Source organism: Zootoca vivipara, chromosome 3, assembly GCF_963506605.1.
Source record: "Zootoca vivipara chromosome 3, rZooViv1.1, whole genome shotgun sequence".
Classification (NCBI taxonomy): Eukaryota; Metazoa; Chordata; class Lepidosauria; order Squamata; family Lacertidae; genus Zootoca; species Zootoca vivipara.
The window spans coordinates 8,624,000-8,645,537 of record NC_083278.1 but is presented as its reverse complement, the minus strand read 5'-3'; the positions used below and the strand labels follow the sequence as shown (position 1 = coordinate 8,645,537).

At 47.5% G+C, this 21,538-nt stretch overlaps 1 protein-coding gene across 1 annotated transcript; it reads right to left on the bottom strand.

Annotated features, from left to right (window-relative positions):
- Positions 1–28: 28 nt before the first annotated feature.
- On the bottom strand, positions 29–20,931 carry THSD1 (thrombospondin type 1 domain containing 1). Its single transcript, XM_035110226.2, has 5 exons — positions 20,341–20,931; positions 14,894–15,027; positions 10,706–11,644; positions 4,151–4,315; positions 29–2,406 (listed from the first exon to the last, which is right to left on the bottom strand). The coding sequence occupies exons 2-5, from the start codon at positions 14,949–14,951 to the stop codon at positions 1,004–1,006; spliced, it is 2,565 nt and encodes an 854-aa protein (XP_034966117.2). The 5' UTR covers positions 14,952–15,027; positions 20,341–20,931; the 3' UTR covers positions 29–1,003.
- Positions 20,932–21,538: the final 607 nt, after the last annotated feature.

Below are 21,538 nucleotides of genomic sequence, written 5' to 3'. Positions count from 1 at the left end.
AGGGAGAAACTTATAAGACAATCAGTCACTACGACACAACGTGCAAAAGCAATCCCAAATTGTAAACAGGGTAGAACTGATTGAGCAGTAGCTTCTTTGGGTATGTAAACGATTCACCTCCTTCTGGGAACCATGTTTTTAAAGGTCATTATTCCCAGAAGCAGAAGATCACTTTGTTACTAGTCATGGAAATTACAACAGGCACTTGCAAGATTTGAAAGCCTATCGGACAGGTATAGCTGCCATGATATAGCGGTTTGTGTAGTAATGGCAACTTAGGTAGGATGAGGGCTGATATAGGCAATGCTAAACTAGATCAATCTATGGTCTTGACTGGCAGCTTCCTTAAGAGATCCAAGTCTCATCTCATGGGTTTCCGAATACTATAAGGCAGGCATGTCACCTTGCCAATGCCATGCCTATTCCCATTCAACTTACAAGAAGGTTTGTGGTCAAATGAGAGGATGGATTCACAAGACGGTAGCTGCTACAATCATGAAGGTGGGGCTGGGTCAACTACTATTGGCAGCACAATTTTTATAGAAAAAGAGGTGCCAGAACTCACCATGAACACTGCCCTCGTTCTCTTAGAATGGCAACGGTACCCACCTGACAGGTGCTGGAACTGAGTTCTGGCTGAAAAAAAGCCCCGACTATTGGTATTCTCACAACTCAGTCCTGTGAACAGCTGTGTCGGGGAAAAGCAGCATGGAGAATCAGGTCCTAAGTTTTGTTTTCAAGAAAGCTCTGAGGTACTTTGAACATGGAAGTCAAACTATGACTGAGTCATACAGGTTCTCAGTGCAGAATAATTTAGTGGAAGCTTATTTATACATGTGGGCATCATTTTCCGCTTGCTGCTCTGAAGTGGTTGAGGAAAGCAGGGGGAGAAGTGCGAAACGAAACAGCTGGGCCTCATTCCCCCACTATGAGATGGAATTTGACTGGCCACCATTCATACTGCTCACAGGTTCTGTCTCACTACAAGACGGCGGCAAGGCGCTCAGAGCACCAAATGGTCAATGCTTAAGGTATTTATTTCACCACCTTCATCGGACGCAAAATACCCAGGCAGGTCAGTCATTTGCTGTTCCAATTCAGCCAGGCCAAAAGAAGTGTTGTCATAGAAGTGGTATTCAGGGTCAGATGGGAAGCTCTGGCACTTGCTCTTTCTGTACCGTGTAGGGCTCAGAGTACCTCCTCTTTGGTGCATATCTTTGAGAGCCACCACATCAGATTCGTTCTTCCAAGCATCCACGCGGCCCAGGGAAGGCCCTCTTACATTTCTCTTCTGCTCTGATCTATCAACGCACAGTGCCTGGGCCACTGGTTGGCGTCTGGTGACCAAGTCTAGTTTCTTCCCTGGGGGTTCCCATTTATGGGGATTGTGTGCTCCATAGGCCATTGATTCAGTGGTTAAAGGAGTACTATAATACAGCTCAAACTCTTCAATGCTCTCACTGGTGCTTTTAGACTTAGGCCGGTGCTCTCCTTCCGGGACACGACTCCACGTTCTGGCTCTGCCACGGTAGAGGTGGGTCTGGCACGGTGTCAGGGTGGACATGCTTCTTTTCCGGAACGGCTTGGCTTTTCTGGTTTCGTGAAAGCTGGCCGTTCTTCTGAACTGCGAACTTCTTGGACAGACCCTCTCCAATGGCTCTCCTTTGTTCTCGAGGTATCTAGGGTGGGCTCTTCTAATGAGGGACTGACAAGGGCTCAAGGCAGGATTTGCCTGAGGCAGCGTAAAATCCGCCCTAGAACAGGGCCTGTCTCCTAAGGATTTGGGGTGGCCAGGGGGGTGCTCCAGAAAAGGAGACTTGATTCTAAACTTGCTTCCAGCTGCTGCCTCCTGGTTCTCTGGGCTCACAGAGCTGTTGAGCACCGTGTCTGTCAAAGGGTTCTGAGAAACGCGATAGACCTTTGTTGTTTCGGTGAGGCCTCTCTTCTTCATTTCCTTCAGCTGCTGTTGTGCAAGGCGGTAGCTGAAAATGGGGGGGATTATTTTCTGAGCTGCGGACTCAAAGCTTTCGCTAGCAGAAGCTTCTCCCCCTCCTTCTTCTGGAGCAAAATAAAGACTTCTCCTGGAGCTCAAGGGCATATCTGGAGGTTCTCCAGAAAGCGAACAAGCAGCTTCTCCCTCAGAAAAGCTCTCTCGCTGCTGTCTCTCATCTTGGCAGATGTTCTCCTCATCGGAGTTCTTCCGGAAGCTGGGCGAGTGGGTAGAGTTGCAGCGCACAGGGGTGCTGCATTTCTGGGTCCTGCAAAGCTTCCTCCATAGGGCGATCAGGACAGTAGCAAAGATGATGGATAAACACAAGGATATGCCTGTGACGGTTACTAGATTATTCCTGGCTTTCTGGCCGTCTTCAGAAGGGTACAGTGGTGTGATGGGTACAGGTCTAGTGGCTGAAATGAAAGAGATAACTTGCTGAACAGATGTCAATTTACAAGGTATTTCCCCAAATACAAAACCCATGAAACAAAGGGCAAGAAATTGTTCTCCATCATTGCCAAGAGTCAGTCGGGGCCTCTAACTAAAAGACTGCCACTTCTAGAGCAGCAAATTGCAGGAGGGCAGGCCTGTGAATGCCACATATAGAGCCAATATTCTTATCGCAAATACCTTGATATTGGATCTATATGATCCAATACTCATACTTTCATTGGCTGCGATGTTGCCTATCATCTTGGTTGCTGCAGCTTGAGTTCACATCATGTCTAGCCTTGATACCTTCCTTCCTTACTACTGCTTGGATTCAGCTCTGCCCAAACTCTGCTCAAACCCTACATCTCCCAGCCTACTTTATTCATTTGTTTGTTCACTCAGTTTGTTAACTGCCCTTGTAAACGGGTTAACTATCCAGGGCAGCGTACAAAAACGAATTTCAACGCAGAAGTTCAACAAAAGCACTTCAGACCTTAATCAATACTGTGTTTCTCATATTTTAAGGCATACCTACAAAATAAGCCATGACAGGGTTTCCAAGGGTTGGTGAAATATAAGGCATACCCCAAAAATAAGCCGTACCGGGTTGTGGTGGGAGGAAAAGGAAGATGCTGCTGCCACGAAGAGGAGCCACGAAGCCTCCAACACGAGGCAGCGGCTTCTCTGGGCTGCCTCAGACGGACGCCCTGCCACCTTCCCCCGCCGCCGCGTCTTGCTGCGAAAAGCCGGCACTGAACGCAACTTCGGAGGTCTCCGAAGTTGCGTTCAGTGCCGGGGGAGGCAGGCAAGATGCGGCGGCGGGGGAAGGTCTTCCCCCGCTGCCGCTTGTCGCCAGCATGGGGCTTGGCAGCGGTGGGGGAAAGGTGCAGGATCGTTCCTTCGCCTTTCCCCCACCCCACCCGACAGAGCCGGATCCGACGAAGCTTCTTGCTGTACCATACGTAATAAAAATAAGACATCCCCTGAAAATAAGCCATGCTGTGTGTTTTTGAGGAAAAATAAATATAAGACGGTGTCTTATAATATGAGAAACACGGTACTTTAAATAGCAACCTGCCCATCACCTTAATGCAACCCCCAGAACAGAACTACACACATGAAGCAGTCCTAGAAGATAAAAATTTACTGGTATATTGCTGAACAGGTAGCAATGCTCATCACATCCTGAGAAAAATGTTCCTTGCGCCTTCATCTTCTGTCTTTTGATCTGAGGAAGCTGCCGGACACAGTCCTTAAGAGTTTGGGGTAGAGGTAGTTTTAGGGTGGTGTGACCAGGGCAGTTGTGCTGAGCGCCCCACTGAAGGGGGCGCCAAAACAATGCTTCAGAATAGCGTGCGAGAGGTGTGGGGGATGAATTTTAGTGTCGTGCAAGGCACCTCTGAAATCTGAGAGCCAAGAGTCTGCCAGGGTTTGGGGGCAAGGCACCATCAGGATACAGATGGGAAAACTTAACCACAGAAGTTCAAGCATCGGCATTCTGCAGGTGTGTATGTCATTCTTAAATGACACCTCCACGTTGCGTGTCTGCCTATGGAACATTTTTAGCTCTACCCGTTGGGTCTTCTTCCTTCACTTCTGCCCTTCCTGAGGTTTCACAAAGACAATCGTCCCCATAATATTGTTGCTGTTTTATTTATTTCTATCCTGCCCTTTCCCCAGGCTTGCTGTGAGTGAGAATGTAATTTCAACATAAAGAGTACGTACTGGAGCATTCCTCCAAGGAGCAGAGAGACGTTTCTTGCTGTCTCCCAGCACAGCCTTGCTTGATAGGGAACGGGAAAGACGCGAGACATTCTCGATAGCGCTCTCGGGTGCCGTCCCCACAAGTCACACTACATGGGCTCCAGGCCTGCCAAAGTCCCCAGGATCCTGTGAGAATACACAAACTCTGCATTACTGGAGGGATATCTTCCATTAAAGAGACAGAAAATTGCTAGCCTTGAAAACGGGTGCATTCAAATCTGACCCTCAGCCTTCTATTAGTAGGCTAGATATTAGTCACTAGATATTAGTAGGCAGATCCAGTCTTTCAATCTCTTACAGGGCGGAAGTTCTCCCGCATGCAAACAGGACTGTAAAATGGGTGCTGGATACAGCAGGAAGTGGGGATAGCAAAGGACCTGGGTGATTCGCTAAGATGCAGATAGCAGTCTTACACGAGGGATGGAGAACCTGCGGCTTTCCAGATGTTGTTGGACTACAACACCCATCACGCTTGGCCAATTTGCCATGCTGGCAGGGGCTGATGGAAGCTGTAGCTTAACAACATCTGAAAGGCCACACAGGCCCTCCATTGCCATTGTACCCAAACTAAATACGGATGGTCACCTGAAGGGCAACACTTTCCAGGCTGAGAGGCCTTTCCAGAAAGTGTGTCTTTGCGGTGAGCTGACCATTCCACCTATCAGATACCCCAGGGCTGGTTGCCAGGGGTAACAGCAATGCCTCTTCCGTCATCTACCCTACACACTGCATGGAAGACAGATGCGGCCAGCCATGTATCGGCAAGTTCCTAACTTTCGTAAGCAAATGAGACCAAAACACCACAGGCAGAACTATTATAGAACACAATACCTCTCAGAAAGTAAGAGTGCTCGTGAGGCACCAGGCACTCTGAGCAACAAACATATTGTGGCCCAACCCTCTGGAGAAGTTAAGTTTTTGCCTTCGACCCCAGCTGCAGTATCCAGCATGTGTCGCAATAGTTCTGGCTTGGAGCTGTGAGGGCGTGACTGACACTGGGAACGTCTAAATTGGATAGAAGTCTCCACCTTGTGGGAAAATGAAGCATTCCGGTTGCAATTTGTCTTTGGTCCAAGGACTAGTTCAGCTGCTCACTTACTGATAACAGCATCAAGCGACAACATCTAAGCAGCAACAGAACAGTGACCTGGAAGCTGGCCACTGTTCTGTCTGTATTATGGGATGCCCTTTCCTCTGCCATACATAAAGCTGCAAACATCAGTTGCTTCGGACGTCTTGCTAAAAATAAAACACAGTGATCTATTAAACATTAAAAGCCTCCCTAAACAGGGCTGCCTTCAGATGTCTTCTAAAAGTCTGGTAGTTGTTTTTCTCTTTGACATCTTTTGACTTTTTTTTTACGCCCATAGGCCTATGCAGTTGTCTAAAATGTCCCTGAATTAGCCAGTCATTTTAGTAATTGATATGCATTGCTTTTAAATGTTTTTAATGCTCTTGTACACTGCCCTGATGTTTTGCAAGAGGATAGATTATAAACACTTGTGACACATAAGATCGGACCCTTTTCATTTGTCTGAATTCTTGTTTTTATATACCCTTGTATTACTCCTTTTTACTCCTTTATTTATTTTTAAAATAAATAAATAAATAAATAAATAAATAAATAAATAAATAAATAAATAAGGGAGGGCCACAGCTCAGTGCTGAGCCGAAGTTTTGTGTGTATTCCAGGTTCAATCCTTCGCATTTCATGTTAGCAATAAAATACCAAGCAGCAGAGTGATCTCTTCCTGAGATCTTGGTGATCCACTGTCAGTCAGAACAGACTGGATGTAAGGCAGATACCTAGGAGCAGTATTAACTAAGTAACTGTGCAAGGATTACTGCTAGTACCGGTACAATGGGATCTTCCCTGTCCCCCCTCTGCATGTGCACCAAAGCCATTCCCAAATCTGAGCTGGAGGGTTGGGAGATATCAGGGGGAGAACGTTTTGTTGCACAAGAGAAATCCTTGCGCTTATGGAACAAGCAGCTTAGATCACTGTTGAATACAACCCTTGGTTCCTAAATTACATAAGCAAATGAGACCACAACACCACAGGTAGAAACTATTATCACCCAATGTCAACTCAAACACAATACTTCTCAGGTAGGGCAATTCACTCATTAAGCTTGCACACATCAAGTGTTAAGAAATTTCGAGCATGTACGTGTGGGAACCAGCCCCAAAGTCAGATGCTATCTCAACACTAGGTCAATACTGCTTCAGCCTCATCTGGACTGAGTTTCATTTGGCCCATGTGCCACATTAGCACTATGCTAAGATTGTACATAATAAAGATGCAGAGGACCTCCATCATTCTGCCTGGACACTGAGGTCCAGCACCGAGGGCCTTCTGGCGGTTCCCTCATTGTGAGAAGCCAAGTTGCAGGGAACTAGGCAGAGGGCCTTCTCGGTGGTGGCGCCTGCCCTGTGGAATGCCCTCCCAACAGATGTCAAAGAGGAAAACAACTACCAGACTTTTAGAAGACATCTGAAGGCAGTCCTGTTTAGGGAGGCTTTTAATGTTTAATAGATTACTGTGTTTTATTTTTCTGTTGGAAGCCGCCCAGAGTGGCTGGGGAAACCCAGCCAGATGGGCGGGGTATAAATGATAAATTATTATTATTATAGAGGAGAAAAAGCTGTAGGTCACAGCTGCATTGCGGTCACCTGCACATCTGCAAATGACTCCACCCAGACAAGATGGAACCTCTGAATCAGGGATGGGGAACCTGTGGTGCTCCAGTTGTTGTTGTCCTCCAACATCCCAGGCAGTGTGGTCAATTGTCAGGTATGGTGGGCATTGTGGTCCAACAACATCTGGAGGACCACTGGTAACTCCCCACAGCCCAAATAAAAGAACCACAGCCACCAGGCTCCGTTTTCTGGGACTGATGGGTGCAAGCAGAACATGTTAGTGTAGATCAGGGGTCCCCAGACTACGGCCCGGGGGCCGGATGTGGCCCAATTAGCCTGCCAATCCGGCCCGCGACGACCCCCGCCGCCCGCCGCTGCCACCCGCTCTTACGGTGCGCAGCGCGGCAGCGCTCTTCCGGGTTGGGGAAAAAGCGCCGGAAATCCTTTGTGTGCATGCGTATGGGCCTCTCCCGACCCGGAAGAAGTCATTTCTGGTGCACTTCCGGGTCGGGGGAGGCCCACGCGCATGCGCACAACGGATTTTCGGCGCTTTTCCCACCCTGGAAGCGCGCCGCCACGCCAGTAAGCACCCGTGCGCATGTGCACGGGCGCGCACTCCCCCGCCCGCTGGCCCGCACAGGCGCGCGCTCCCCCGCCCTCCGGCCCGCCGTGCGATCGGCGCGGTGGGAACCGGCCCAAACGCCGGTAAGTCTGGGGACCCCTGGTGTAGATTCATAAACACACCTCTTGTGTTCCTCAGTAACACAGAGTCCTTCTTAGTTATCCAACTGAAAGGTCCGAGATGCTGGCCAGCAAAAAGCCATCTATCTCCCCACTCAATAAAGCTTCTTCTTCCTGCTCATCTCATGGCCCCATCGCCCACCAGAACATTCATTTTGCTAAGCAGCAAATGAGAGCAGAAGGCAGGAGGCTGGTGGGGCCAGAGAGAAAACAGGTGTGGAAAAGGTGACCTCACTTTAACAGGAGAAAATAAACATGTGGATCTTTTTCTGATATGGAGATTAAAAAGGGGAGGGGGGGTATCAATTGAGGAACCTGTGAAGCTTGGGATGTTTTTGGATTCCAACTCTCACCAGCCTCAGACAGCATGGCCGGGGTGTGGGTGTGTGAATGGGAACTGTAGTCCAACATCTGGGAGGACCACACATTCCTCATTCCTGTTTTAACATGGAATCATAGAATTGTAAGGGACCACAGAGGTCATCTGGTCCAGCTCCCTGCAATGCAAGGAATCTGCATGCCACGCTGCTAAGAAGCACAGGGAAAAGATGAATATGAAAAGATGGCACTCCTAGGCTGCACCCACTGCTAATGAATTAGGTGGATTCTCCCAGTGGTGACTCGTCCTGTCTTCCTAACTGTGCCTGAAGCTTCAAGGTATCTTGCCATGCCCTTTTCAAAAGAAAGAGAAGCTAGAGAGATTAGGTAACAGGCAGCTACATAATCAGCGTCAGGGATGGTTTCTGGAGCAATTGCCAGCTAATGGCAGGGGTGAGACTGCCCTGCCCTTCTGAAAGGAGGCTTTAACAAGATCAGCCGGCAGCAATCCACACCTTTCCCAGCTCACACTCATTCAGCTGGTTGGAATTGACATTTCCCCCACAAAGTGCAGCCTCTGCATTGACATAGCTGCCAAGTTTTCCCTTTTCTCGCGAGGAAGCCTATTCAGCATAAGGGAAAATCCCTTTAAAAAAGGGATAACTTGGCAGCTATGCATTGATAGCAACTGAAGCATAGGAACATGGTAAAGCAGCCTGCATTTGCGCTCTGCAGTCAATCTTGTAGTGCGCAGGACATGTGCGCAGGACATGCGGTCCCCCATTCCCTTAGGCAAATGTGATCAAACATCTTCACAGCTGCCCCCTTATTACCAATCGCCTGGGTTACACTTGACTAGATGCAAAGGGCCTTGTAGTTCATTTCCTCCCAAGAATTCTGCAGGGTGAGCTAAGCTGAGAACCAGACGTGCTTCAGACTTTACACACTGCAAGTGCTCTACTCGTGGCTTGCTGCTGTGAATTGTAAAGGGGAGGTGCATGTCTCCAAACACACTATGAGCACGCACCAGGGAGTCTTCTGACATAGGAAGAGAGGAAGCTGCTGCACACAGAGTCAGACCACTGGTCCGTAGAGCTCAATATTCTTCACACTGTCCAGCAGCAGCTTTAAGAAGGTAATCACAGCATCACAGAGTTGGAAGGTACCTGCGGATCATCTAGTCCAGGCATCCCCAAACTGCGGCCCTCCAGATGTTTTGGCCTACAACTCCCATGATCCCTAGCTAACAGGACCAGTGGTCAGGGATGATGGGAATTGTAGTCCAAAACATCTGGAGGGCCGAAGTTTGGGGGTGCCTGATCTAGTCCAACCCCCTGCAGTGCATGAATATCCAGCTGTCTGTTAATGAGAATTGAACCTGCAACCTTGGCAATATCAGTGCCTGAGCTATGGAGTCTTTCACAGCCCTACCCTGGAGATGCCAGATATTGAACATGGGACCTTCTGCATGTGACCAGTGATGCTCTACCTTTCCTCCAAGCCCTTTTCACTAAGGCAGGGGTCAGCAAACTTTTTCAGCAGGGGGCCGCTCCACTGTCCCTCAGACCTTGGGGAGGGGGGCGGATTATATTTTGAAGAAGAAAAAAAGAACGAATTCCTATGCCCCACAAATAACCCAGAGAGGCATTTTAAATCAAAGGACACATTCTACTCATGTAAAAACACGCTGATTCCCGGTTCGTCCACAGGCCGGATTGAGAAGGTGATTGGGCCAGATCCGCCCCCCCGGCCTTAGTTTGCCTACCCATGCTCTAAGGCAGGGGTCCCCAAACGAAGGCCCGGGGGCCGGATGCGGCCCAATCGTCTTCTCAATCCGGCCCGCGGATGGTCCGGGAATCAGCACGTTTTTACATGAGTAGAATGTGTCCTTTTATTTAAAATGCATCTCTGGGTTATTTGTGGGGCCTGCCTGGTGTTTTTACATGAATAGAATGTGTCCTTTTATTTAAAATGCATCTCTGGGTTATTTGTGCGGCATAGGAATTTGTTCATTTTTCCCCAAAAAATATAGTCCGGTCCCCCACAAGGTCTGAGGGACAGTGGACCGGCCCCTTGCTGAAAAGGTTTGCTGACCCCTGCTCTAAGGGTTTGGGGACTCCCTGTCTGAGCTGATGCTCACAGCGGCTTGCCCGAGGCTATCTAGAATCCCTTTTGGCAAAGCAGGGAGATGAGTCAGAGGGCCTTCTTGGTAGTGGCACCCTCCCTGTAGAACACCCCCCCCCTTCAGATGTCAAGGAAATAAACAACTATCTGACTTTTAGAAGACATCTGAAGGCAGCCCTGATTAGGGAAGTTTTTATGTTTTTATTATGTTTTAGATGTGTTGTAAGCCACTTAGAGTGGCTAGGGAAACCCAGCCAGATGGGCGGGGTATAAATACAATAATAATAACAACAACATCATCATCATTATCATCAGAATGAGACCAGGCATTTTAGAAAATGAGCAAAAAGCTGAGATTAAACCAATGGCCCAACCCCTCTCCACTACAAGAGGGGTTTCCCATAAGGTATTACAAAGCTCTTCCCTGCCATCGCCTCCCATCCTTGTCACCTGCCAGCCTTTGTCTGGTCTTCCTGCCGCTCATCTAGTTAAGGGGCAGTGAAAGGGCTTTATCGTCGTGTTTTATGGGGGTCCTATCCTGTGCTCACAGCTCTGCATTGGGGGTGGGTCACGCTGCAAATGCAATCATATTCCAGGCTCTACGATGCACAGATGCACGGCATGCAATCACAAAGACATCTCATAATCCTTTGGGTTTTCAAATGAAGCCTTTCTCAAAAGGTAATACAGACCAACATTCCTTTGGATTAGCACACATTCTCTCGCTCTTGGCGGGGCATTGTCTCTGTGCAAAAGGCTAAATTCAAAGCAGTATTTGTTTGCGCCCTCGTCGAACAATGTGCAGTTGAATTCTATCTGGCCGTCCTTTGGATTCATGACACTTTCCTGCAGCCTTAACGCCCTCTGACCAGAAGGCCCAAGGTCTTTGAACACAGCAATGTTCCCACCAGGAGAAGTGCAGGGAGGAGGAATGACAGAAACCACAACCGAAGACTCACATGTCACTTCTCCTGCCACGACCAGCTTGTACCCAAATCTGTGCACGAGATCAATAGGCCCTTCCGAAGCAATGACTGATTTGGTCTCTGCTGATTTCAGGAATACAGTCATGTAGGCTTCTTGGCCAACCAAGCGACAGTCAAGCGTCACCCACTGGGACCTGGCAAGAGAAAGCTCTTTGCTAGTTCTCAGTCCCACAGTCTCGTTCGAGATCTGTTCTCCTAGTTCATAGAAGCGGCTGGTCAGTATAACATCCAGAGAAACCACCGTCTTATTCACCGGACACAAATACTCGTCGGTAAACAGCCTGAGCTGAAGGGAAGACTCAACTGCTTCAGAAGCCCTCCTCAAATCGAAGTGGAATACAGGCCAGACCACACTCACTGGAGTCTTCTCTCCGTTCCACTGGTTCTCAGGAGCCATTTTGAACCAGTAGTTCCCAGCACTCTTAAAATGGAAGCACTCAAAGACAACAATATCTTGGTATTGGTTTTGCAGAAGCTGTTTTCTGGTGACAGTTTGATTGGTGCTGGCATCTATGAGCAGGATGGAACCATTTTTCAATGTCACGTTGCTGTCATAATAATTCTGGAAGCCAACCGACACAGTGCCATTGCTCAAAGCTACGTGAATTGGCTGCTCCAAGAGGAGATACTCCACGGCTCCAAGAACTAAAAAGAAGGTATTTGATAAGGTCAATGGTTGAACAGAAAGAATCAATGCAAGGGGAAGGGGAGGAGATAGGGAGATTTAAGAGGGTTTTTTTCAGGAAATCCAATGTAACCTCCACACTGCACTAACAAGCAGCTCCCAAAAACATTCTCAATTTCAATCTGCTGGCGGTCAGTTACTCAGCAACAGGCAGATGCAGCTGGTTATAAGAGGCTTTAGAAGCCTAAATTTGCCCAATACATTACATGCATGCTCCAAGATACTACCGAATCCACAGCAGAAATGACTTTGCATCCACAATGCTTTTGGTCCCAATGCCTATCTCAGAAGACTTCCACATAGATATGCAAACTTTTAAAACAATATCAAACTTCCAGACAACACATCAAAATTTACTTACATGCAATTTTGTGAAGTATTAATAAAGGGAAATGTGTGAGGGAGCAGGGAGAAAAGGAGATTTTATTCAATCATTGGTTTAGAAATTCAGTAACACTTTCTGAACTCCTTAGCATCTTATGGTCAACTGTAAAGTTCAGCCTATCATGTTGGCCATGAATGGGAGGTGTTCATTTATTCCTATCAACACAATTTAACCCTTTCCAGCATTTCCCCTATGAACGTACCGCAGTATTTTTAGGGGAGAAAATATACCCAGTTGATGATTTTTAAGTATTTTGCTCCTCCCACAAACCTTTCGAATTATCCCACAGTATTTCCCTTTAACATTCCCTAACACGGATTTGAAAGAAAGTTACAAGAGAACAAAGTTGACCTCCAACACAAAAATAGCCCTTAGTATTCAAATGTCTTAAAGCAGGCATCCCCAAACTGTGGCCCTCCAGATGTTTTGGCCTACAAATCCCATGATCCCTAGCTAACAGGACCAATGGTCAGGGAAGATGGGAATTGTAGTCCAAAACATCTGGAGGGCCGAAGTTTGGGGGTGCCTGTCTTAAAACATAATACCATTTGGAAAGCTGGAAAGGCCTGAAGAACCTGGAGCATCTTCACTGTAATAAAGGACCCTGAAGTCTGTGGGTGATGAGCTCACCTGTCTACTTCCTTCTGAACTATTTAACCAACGGGGCAGGAAGAGAAGGATGCTTGGTGAGCAATTTCCCCACCCGCCACCGCCTTTGAGCTCTACAAGCCATTGCCATGCCTGCCTTCACCGTGACCCACTAATGCTTCATTTACATTGCATATTAGTTAAGATAAAAATGAAAAGGGAGGTGGCATCTGAAGAAGAATTCTAGAAAATACCACCCAAGTTGGAAAAAAACGGAATAATATGCTCCAGGGTTCTTTTTGAAGGTTTCTTTTGTGACAGAGCTTATGAATATTTCATTTAGCCTTCGCATCACAGAGAGAAAGAGAAGGAATTTAGACGCGAAAATTAAACTGACAAAAGCCAGAAGCGAAGGATTCGGCTCCCACAAGGCAGGACCCTCTATTATCTATTCCCCGTGGTGTCTCACAGAGATCTATCCTGTCCTCTAGCCTGCTCAACATGTATAGGAGTCCAACAGGTGAAATCTGAGCTTTTGCAGCTGGCTTGATTCTGGTGGGGTGTGTGTGTGTCCAAATACATATATTCCTTTGCTGGGGGAGCAGAGCAGGGAATTGATGCTGATTTACACATCAACACCGTATCTGGCCATTTGTCTGCTCTCACATGCTCATATAGCAAATGTGAAAGCAGGAACTGTTGAGGGTTGAGTTGCTTCGAATATCTGTTTTGTTAATTTGCAGCTTCTGCAAATTGCTTCTGGGGACCTCCAGGCTTATGGGCCCCAAAACGTAAGCTGCATTAGTTTCATAGTAGTTCCACCCCTGCTGGGGTCCATCATGGCAAATTCTAGGAAGATTGGGACAGAGGGCTAATTCTTGAACGATAACCATCCTTCTGCGGCAGATCCATCAACTCTAGGGACCGTGGTGTTACCTGAACACCCAATAACTGCTTTTCATGCAGGCCCTGATGAGATAATGTCTGGGCCCCAGAAGGACAAAGCCCCACCCCAAAAAGCCAGCATCCAGCTGCACTGTAGCCATTTCTGAGAAGGTATTTCAGTTGCTGGGAGCTAAACAAATGTGTGAGACACAGGTGGCGCTGTGGGTTAAACCACAGAGCCTAGGGCTTGCTGATCAGGAGGTCGGCGGTTCAAATCCTCACAACGGGGTGAGCTCCCGTTGCTCGGTCCCAGCTCCTGCCAACCTAGCAGTTTGAAAGCATGTCAAAGTGCAAATAGATAAATAGGTACCGCTCCAGCGGGAAGGTAAATGGCATTTCCGTGCGCTGCTCTGGTTTGCCAGAAGCGGCTTTGTCATGCTGGCCACATGATCTGGAAGCTGTACGCTGGCTCCCTCGGCCAATAATGCGAGATGAGCGCCGCAACCCCAGAGTCGGTCACGACTGGACCTAATGGTCAGGGGTCCCTTTACCCCTTTACCTTTAAACAAATGTGTAACTAATAATGAGTGCCAGAGTTTGGGTCCCGCCCCCCAATCCTTTCTTCCCTTTAGTGTCATGCCTTTCAGAATGTAAGCCTGAGGAGTGGGGCAGTCATTACTGATATCCACAAGCTGCTCTGGGAGCCTTTTCCAGCTGAAGAGTACAGCAGAAATGCTATAAATAAATATCAGTACATTATTTCCAGCCACGTACTGTGTATTTCTCAGCAATACCTCTTAATGCCGTCTCTGGTGTACTCTATTTTGGGTACATATTTTAAAAACTGCGCAAAACAAAATTAGAGGGCGAAAGGTTGAAGGAGCTATGGTCTGGAAATGCTTAGCTTGGAGAAAAGGAGGTCAGGTGAGAATCTTCAGTGACTGAAAAGAAAAAGAACAGTTTCTACTACGAAGGGGGGGGGGGAGAAGGGAAGGTGTGTTAAAACTTGGAAGAAAAGAAGGTGACTGATGTCAGCTGATGGACGAGGTTTAGGGGGAAAGGTCCTTAGACTAGAGGTTTTCCACCCATGAAATAAAGGGTTGATTGGAGCAAGATTTGACTTTCCAGCCATATTGCTAGAGAAAAACACGGCTATAGTCCTTTCCATCTTTTATTAGAATCTTTAGAAGACTGTGCATAGTATTCTTTACAGGTGCAAACCAATACATTATTATAACACTTTATTCACATTTCTTTCTTTCTTCTTCTGTTCACATCAAGCCACCCATTTATAAGAGATTCCAAAATAAACATAGCGAATTGTCTCTAACGGCTTACACCGAATACTCACCATAATCACAGAGCACAACTAGCAGTAGATTTGAAAAATCTTTCAGCATCTGTTTCATTCTGATCAGAAGGGCTACCTGTTCCTTTTATTCCTCATGTCCTGTTCCAGATCCAATGTCTGTTCTGTCTTTGCAACTACAGTAAAAAAAAAAAAAACAACCCCAGAGGATTTTTCTGAACAGCCTTTTAAGATTTTCCTCGAAGAGCAAAACTCTAAAATTTATTTTGACAAACGTTTTTTCCTTCTGCTTATTGAATACACGCAGCAGCCATTTCACCATGCTCTTGACTTCGCTGAGTTAAAATTATAGACGGTATCTCAAGTTTAAGTACTTGGATTATAAATGTGCGCTAACATGGATATACACACAGAGTTGCTGCTTTCAGCAGCCTAGAATGACTTCACACAAACAGGCAATCAGGAAGAGAGACTCTTGTCACATAGAAGCTGGACTTCTCCAAAGGAACTAATATTGGGGAAAGGCTGTAGCTCAGTAATTGGGCATCTGCTAGGCATGCAGATGAGGACCCAGGTGGCGCTGTGGGTTAAACCACTGAGCCTAGGGCTTGCTGATCAGAAGGTTGGTGGTTTGAATCCCTGTGATGGGGTGAGCTCCCGTTGCTTGGTCCTAGCTCCTGCCAACCTAGCAGTTCGAAAGCATATCAAAATGCAAGTAGATAAATAGGAACCGCTACAGCGGGAAGGTAAACGGCATTTCCATGTGCTGCTCTGGTTTGCCAGAAGCGGCTTTGTCATGCTGGCCACATGACCTGGAAGCTATACGCCGGCTCCCTCGGCCAATAATGCGAGATGAGCGCGCAACCCCAGAGTCGGTCACGACTGGACCTAATGGTCAGGGGTCCCTTTACCTTTAGGCATGCAGAAGGCCTCAGATTCAAACCTCAGCATGGATGGGTAGGGAAAGGCCCCTGCCTGAGATCTTACAGAGCTGCTGCAAGTCAGTGTAGACAATACTTTTCTATGCTCCTATCTGTGGAAACGCAAAGAAGTAACTCTAACGTTTTAGCAGCTGGGAAACCAATTTAAATTGGTTGTGTGAGGCAACTGACACATCGTAAAGACACATCATCCTACGCATGAACACTGCCCAGACAGTACCTATTATGCTGATAGCCTGCTACTTCCATTGGTTCAAGAGCAAATAGCCAGACTGAACTGATTGTTTTTAAAGAGGGCGCAAGATTGCATGGATGCCCAGGTGGCTGAAACAGCTCTGTATTTCTGGACCTCAGGCTGCAATCCTACGCATGGAAGCCAGTCTCACTGAACACGGTAGGGCTTCCTTTCAAGTCAACATGCATAGGCTTGCCACATGCAACTCATGGGTGTCTCATAATAAGACTGCCAACATAGTCTTAACGCTTTTATTGGCGACAGGAGTGTAAAGCGTTAGAAACTCAGGTGTGTAAGCTGATTGCCAAATACCTGGCACCTTAAACCTAGTTTATGGTCGCCACAATAGAATGCCTATGTGCATTTCTATACTGCTTTATATTTTAAAGGGGGGGAAATCCTCAAAGCAGTTTAGAACACATTAAAACATCAAATAAAACAATCCAGAACACACATCTCAACCTGCGGCAGTCTCGTGAGTGAGCTCACTCCTGCCTCATCTTCGAAAACTTGACAGGAGGGATACGGCAACCATTGGGACATCTTGGTTGCTTCAGTTCGGTCCTGCATCTCTTGACTTGCTTGTGTACCCTGGAATCCTGACTTCTGGACTTTGTGCTTGGTGCTGAGCCTGTTACTGTTATAACCTGAATAAAGTTCTCTTCCTTACTCTCGAGTAAGAGCCACTGTCATTCTGTGGGATGGGACCACGACACATAGAATGAAGATCACAACAACCTCATTCCTCCCCTGGTCCTGCTGCTGCCTCGCTACCCAGAGCTAAGTCATGGTTTGGTTTAGTTTTAGTTTAGTTTTACGTGTGAACCTTCTTCGCTTGGCTACACTTCATGGTTTGTCTGAAACATGACAAACCATGTTTGCACTGGTTTGCACCTAACACTATTGGCAAACCATGGCTTTGTTCTGAGTAGTATAGCAGCAATAGGACTGCAGGAGGAGTTAAGGGACTACTATTTTCATTTCTTGCTTTAAAAACTCACTTGTGCTTAGCATTGCATGCAAAGAGTGTGACATAGCACTGGTGTCAGCTTTTGGCACACCCTGGCCTAGAATAGGAAGTGTTAGGGTCAAGATATGAAAAACCCATAGTGAGACATTTCCTCTTGTACAGAAGCATGGGTAGCAGGATGCTTCTTCATAGAATACTCTGTGTGAAGATTAGAGAAAAGTGATAGAGAAGTGGAAGCTACTGTTGTATTTTTAGCATGCTACAAAACCACACCAATGTCATGTTAACCCTCTTAAGGGAACATGCTTCTTTTAGGATTACAGAGTTGAATCATTTCATTATGGAAAATTAATGCACATAAACGCACAAACAGCTGTCAATCCCAACAGCAAAGCTAAAGCTGGAATTCTGCTAGCCGTGGTAACAGCATAAACTCCCAAAGACCATCAAGATGTGTACTGGTGGTACTCAGGAAAAGTGAGGCCCACCCATTGTTTAAAAAGGGAAGTATGAGCGACACAGAAGGAAGGAAAACAATCCACAAACAGCTCATGCCTCTCTGACTGCACTGGGAAAAAAAATCAGATACTGCTGCTATTGTAGTGAGTATCTGACCTCAGGATGAAATTATACTGAAAACCGCAAGCCACCCGTAAATGAAATTTACAGGCGCACGGCCAAGATCTTACTGCATGATCCACACAATTAAAAATGATATTGGCACATTAAGAAATGCAACAAATAGGTGCCTCCACCCTTGTGGTAATGTGTGCAAGGGTATTTGCCTACAAGACTGGCCAAAAACTTGTAAGTCACTGTGCATTGGTCAGGGCAATAAGCCCAATTCAACTTTGGAAAGACCAAAGTTGTTCCTCATATACAAATTCAAACACGCGCAGGTGTGGACTGCTGCACTCTAAGGCTGTGTTCACGTTCCAACCTTAAAGTGCAGCATAGGAGTCAACTCCTAGGGGCCATGGGGGCTCCAGCCCCCACAATAAAAAAATTGAGGGGCATTCCCATTCAAATGGTGTGTACGCACTGTGTCATTTGATCGATTATGCAGGGCAAGACTTACCTGGGCCCCCACAATATTTTATTCAAGTTGGCAACCCTGGAGTGCTGTGAAGTTTTTCCCTCAGTGCGTTTCACAGCACATACATCAGGCGGTGTTGAGGAGAATGGGATGCCTTTACCTTATGCAAAAGGTGTGCACACATTGGCCAGAGATGAATTAGGAGTTGCTTAAAGACTCCTATCAGTTGGTTTGAGGAACAACACTTAAAAAAGCAGTATCTTATAACAGGATGCATATGCTTTTTGGATAACTTTGTGTGAATGCGGATTGAATGAAAACTCAACAGTGGAAGCACAATGAGTGTGTAGTAATTTCCGCCCTCCCTTCCCAACAGGTGGGCGGGGTTTGTGACACCAATTGGTGGGGGCGGGGCCAGGGCAAGAGGCCAACCCCTTCGGTCAAGCCTCACTTTGTTTTCTTTTCTTCCAGGTGCGCCCACCCACCCCTCCCAAAATTAATGATATTTTCTTGCTTGCGTTCCAGGTCAGCAGGCGCCCCTATGGTCGTAAGATGGTTTCTGTATTCAGAACCGGGAAGGAATTTCCCCTGCATTGGCAGGTTTCGCCTTCCCCACAGCATTTCGTTACAACTTTGGCGGTTTTTAGGCCTTGGCAGGGTATCCTTTAGTCTATCTTCAAGTCGGGGGGGGGAGGAACAGTTCATGCGCCCCCCATGCGGTAGTGATTGCAGGGCCATTAAAGGGTTGAGTCCGGGAGTCCCTGGCCCTAGAGCGGCAGCATGATGTAGGTCCAGCTCCAGGCCGAGGTAAGGTGGGAGGGCATGCTGTGCAAGTTTGTGCTTTACAGTCCCCTCCCACTGCACCTCACTGCCCTGCACATCCTCAGTCCCGGATGGGCTGAGAGAGTTACATGCCAAGGCCTATGCCAAGTTGCCCACATTATGAAGTTAAATAAAGTTGTGGCCAATTTGAACCCATACTTTGGTCTCTGGTCTCATCCTTTGGGGGGTAGGCTCCACGGACAGGATTCAAACAGAAGTATGAACACAGTATAATTGAAATGGAGAAAACAAGGGCTAACAGTTAAAAATAATGGTGAAATGTGAGCCAGCCCAAAGTGTGGGCACACAGCTCTGCAAATAAGGAGCTAAGCTCTGCACTCCACAAAGCGGCTTGGATGACCCTAGATCACACCTATGTGACTAGAAGACTGCAAGATACAACCATTTGCTCTCAGGTACATAAATGAGAGCTAATATCACAACTCATTCCAGATCACTTAAAATAGAGTTATGATGGAATAGAGGTGGAAGCTAACTGCAGTGCAAGGAGATGCATTTTTTTAAAAAAAAAAGAGTAGGGGGGGGGACCCAGTCATGTTAAATGGCAAATTAAAATACCTCAAAACAAACTTAAGCACAGGCTAGCTGCTCCATCAGATCGTGATACTTTGGCCACCTTGTGATACTTTGGCCACCTCATGAGAAGAGAAGAATCCTTGGAAAAGACCCTGATGTTGGGAAAGATTGAGGGCACTAGGAGAAGGGGACGTCAGAGGACGAGATGGTTGGACAGTGTTCTCGAAGCTACCAAGATGAGTTTGACCAAACTGCGGGAGGCAGTGGAAGACAGGAGTGCCTGGCGTGCTATGGTCCATGGGGTCACGAAGAGTCGGACACGACTAAACGACTAAACAACAACAACAACAGCTGCTCCATACTGCTAAAGCAGGTACAATAAAAACAGGTGCATTTCAACTGAACCTAGTATAAACACAGTCACAAAACCACAAAGCAGTCAACAGCAATAAAAATAACATTAACAGTGCAACCCTGCACATGTTTCTTCAGCCCCGCCACCGTTTTACTGGGAATAAGCTCTCTGTATTTAGCACTGCAGAAGTTGATTACTCCTCATAGCCCTTTAAGGAGCAACAGCTAAGAGCACATTTAAAGATAAAATCGAGGGTATTTTGAATATGCTTGTTTCTCCCAGTTCCTAGAGCAGGAGACTTAATCTCAGGGTTGTGGGTTCAAGCCCCAGGTTGGGCAAAGAGATTCCTGCATTGTAGGGGGCTGGACTAGATGACCCCGGGGTCACTTCCAACTGTACAATTCTATGATTTTAGGCGTTTAACCAAAGGCACCATTCTTTGTCCTTTATGTGGAGCGGGCATTTCATCCTTGTTTTCATCATGCATGTTACGTTTTTATTTTGCGTTTTTATGCTGTGAACAGCCCTGAGATCTTCGGGTGCAAATCTGATACATATACAAATTTAATTTTTTTAAAAAATCAAATACTTACCCAGTTCCACTTCCAAGTATTTCTTCCTCTACATTACGGCTGAGAGAATTAAATCGTGCCAAAGACGGCTCTGGAGAGGGTATGAGGGAGATGGCACGGCAACGCCAAGGGACCTTGTTCCTTCTTTAGCCAAGCTTGGCCGGCGACTCGACTCTCCTTGCCGCGCAAAGCGTCCCGACTCCAAACTTTCCTCTCCGGAGCCGTTCCCACGTGCAAGAGGCGCGACCTCACTTCGGCGTCAGGTGAAGGGCTTTGGCTTTGGCGGCGGAGCTCGCCGACCAACTCTGGCCGGACTCTCCTCACGGTGGGCGCGCATGTCCGGAGCCAGAGCCGCCGCGCAGGGACTCTCCCCGTCGCCTTCCCCCGCCAATGTCTCTCCCTTCAAACGGGCGGAGATGCGCCTCCCGGGCCGGGCGTGGCGCAAAGGAAGCGCAGCCGGCTGGCCCGCCCTAGTGGAGAGCGCTGGCGCAGCCCAAGCTCTGCGTCGGCGAGGGAAGGAGGGCGAGCAGCCCGACCGCCCCCAGGAAAGAGGCGGCCTTCGACGGGCTTAGGACAGACGGGTGGCCGCCCCTGGCCAGAGAAGCGCAGCAGTCTCTACCTCTCCACCTCAAGGGCGCTCAGTGCCAAGTACCCAGCAGGGGGAACTGGGTGTGCCCCCTCTCTGGAAAGCCAATGTCTTGCTCCCTCAGAGAGGGGAAAGAGAGACGACAGGGAAATTGCCTTATCTGCAGAATTAATAGAAGCATTAGGGCTGTGGTGGTTGAAGTCATAGGAGCCAGTTCCTAGGGGCAGAAGTCCCTTCGCCCCTCCCGGCCTCCCCCCAAAATGAGGGGGTCCGTCCCCTCCAAAGTTAATGGGCATTGCCGTTCAAATGATGTGTCACCTCGTTCATTGTCTTCCATGATGAACATGGTCTTAACAGTCACTCCATAAATGACTGTGGAGGCCAATTCTGGATCCACACGTCCTTCCACAGTGAGGACATACAGTAGTAGGTTTCTGGGCAGGAGTTGATCACAGTGAGGGTTTGCCACGCATGCCGCCTTCTTAGCATGTTTTGTCCTGAGTTCCAGCATCTTCAAAGTCCATGACACCTTTGGTAAAGGCTGTTCTCCAGTTGGAGCGCACGCAGGCCAGTGTTTCCCACTTGTTTGTTTATACTGCATTTTTTTAGATTTGCCTTGAGAGAGTCTTTGAC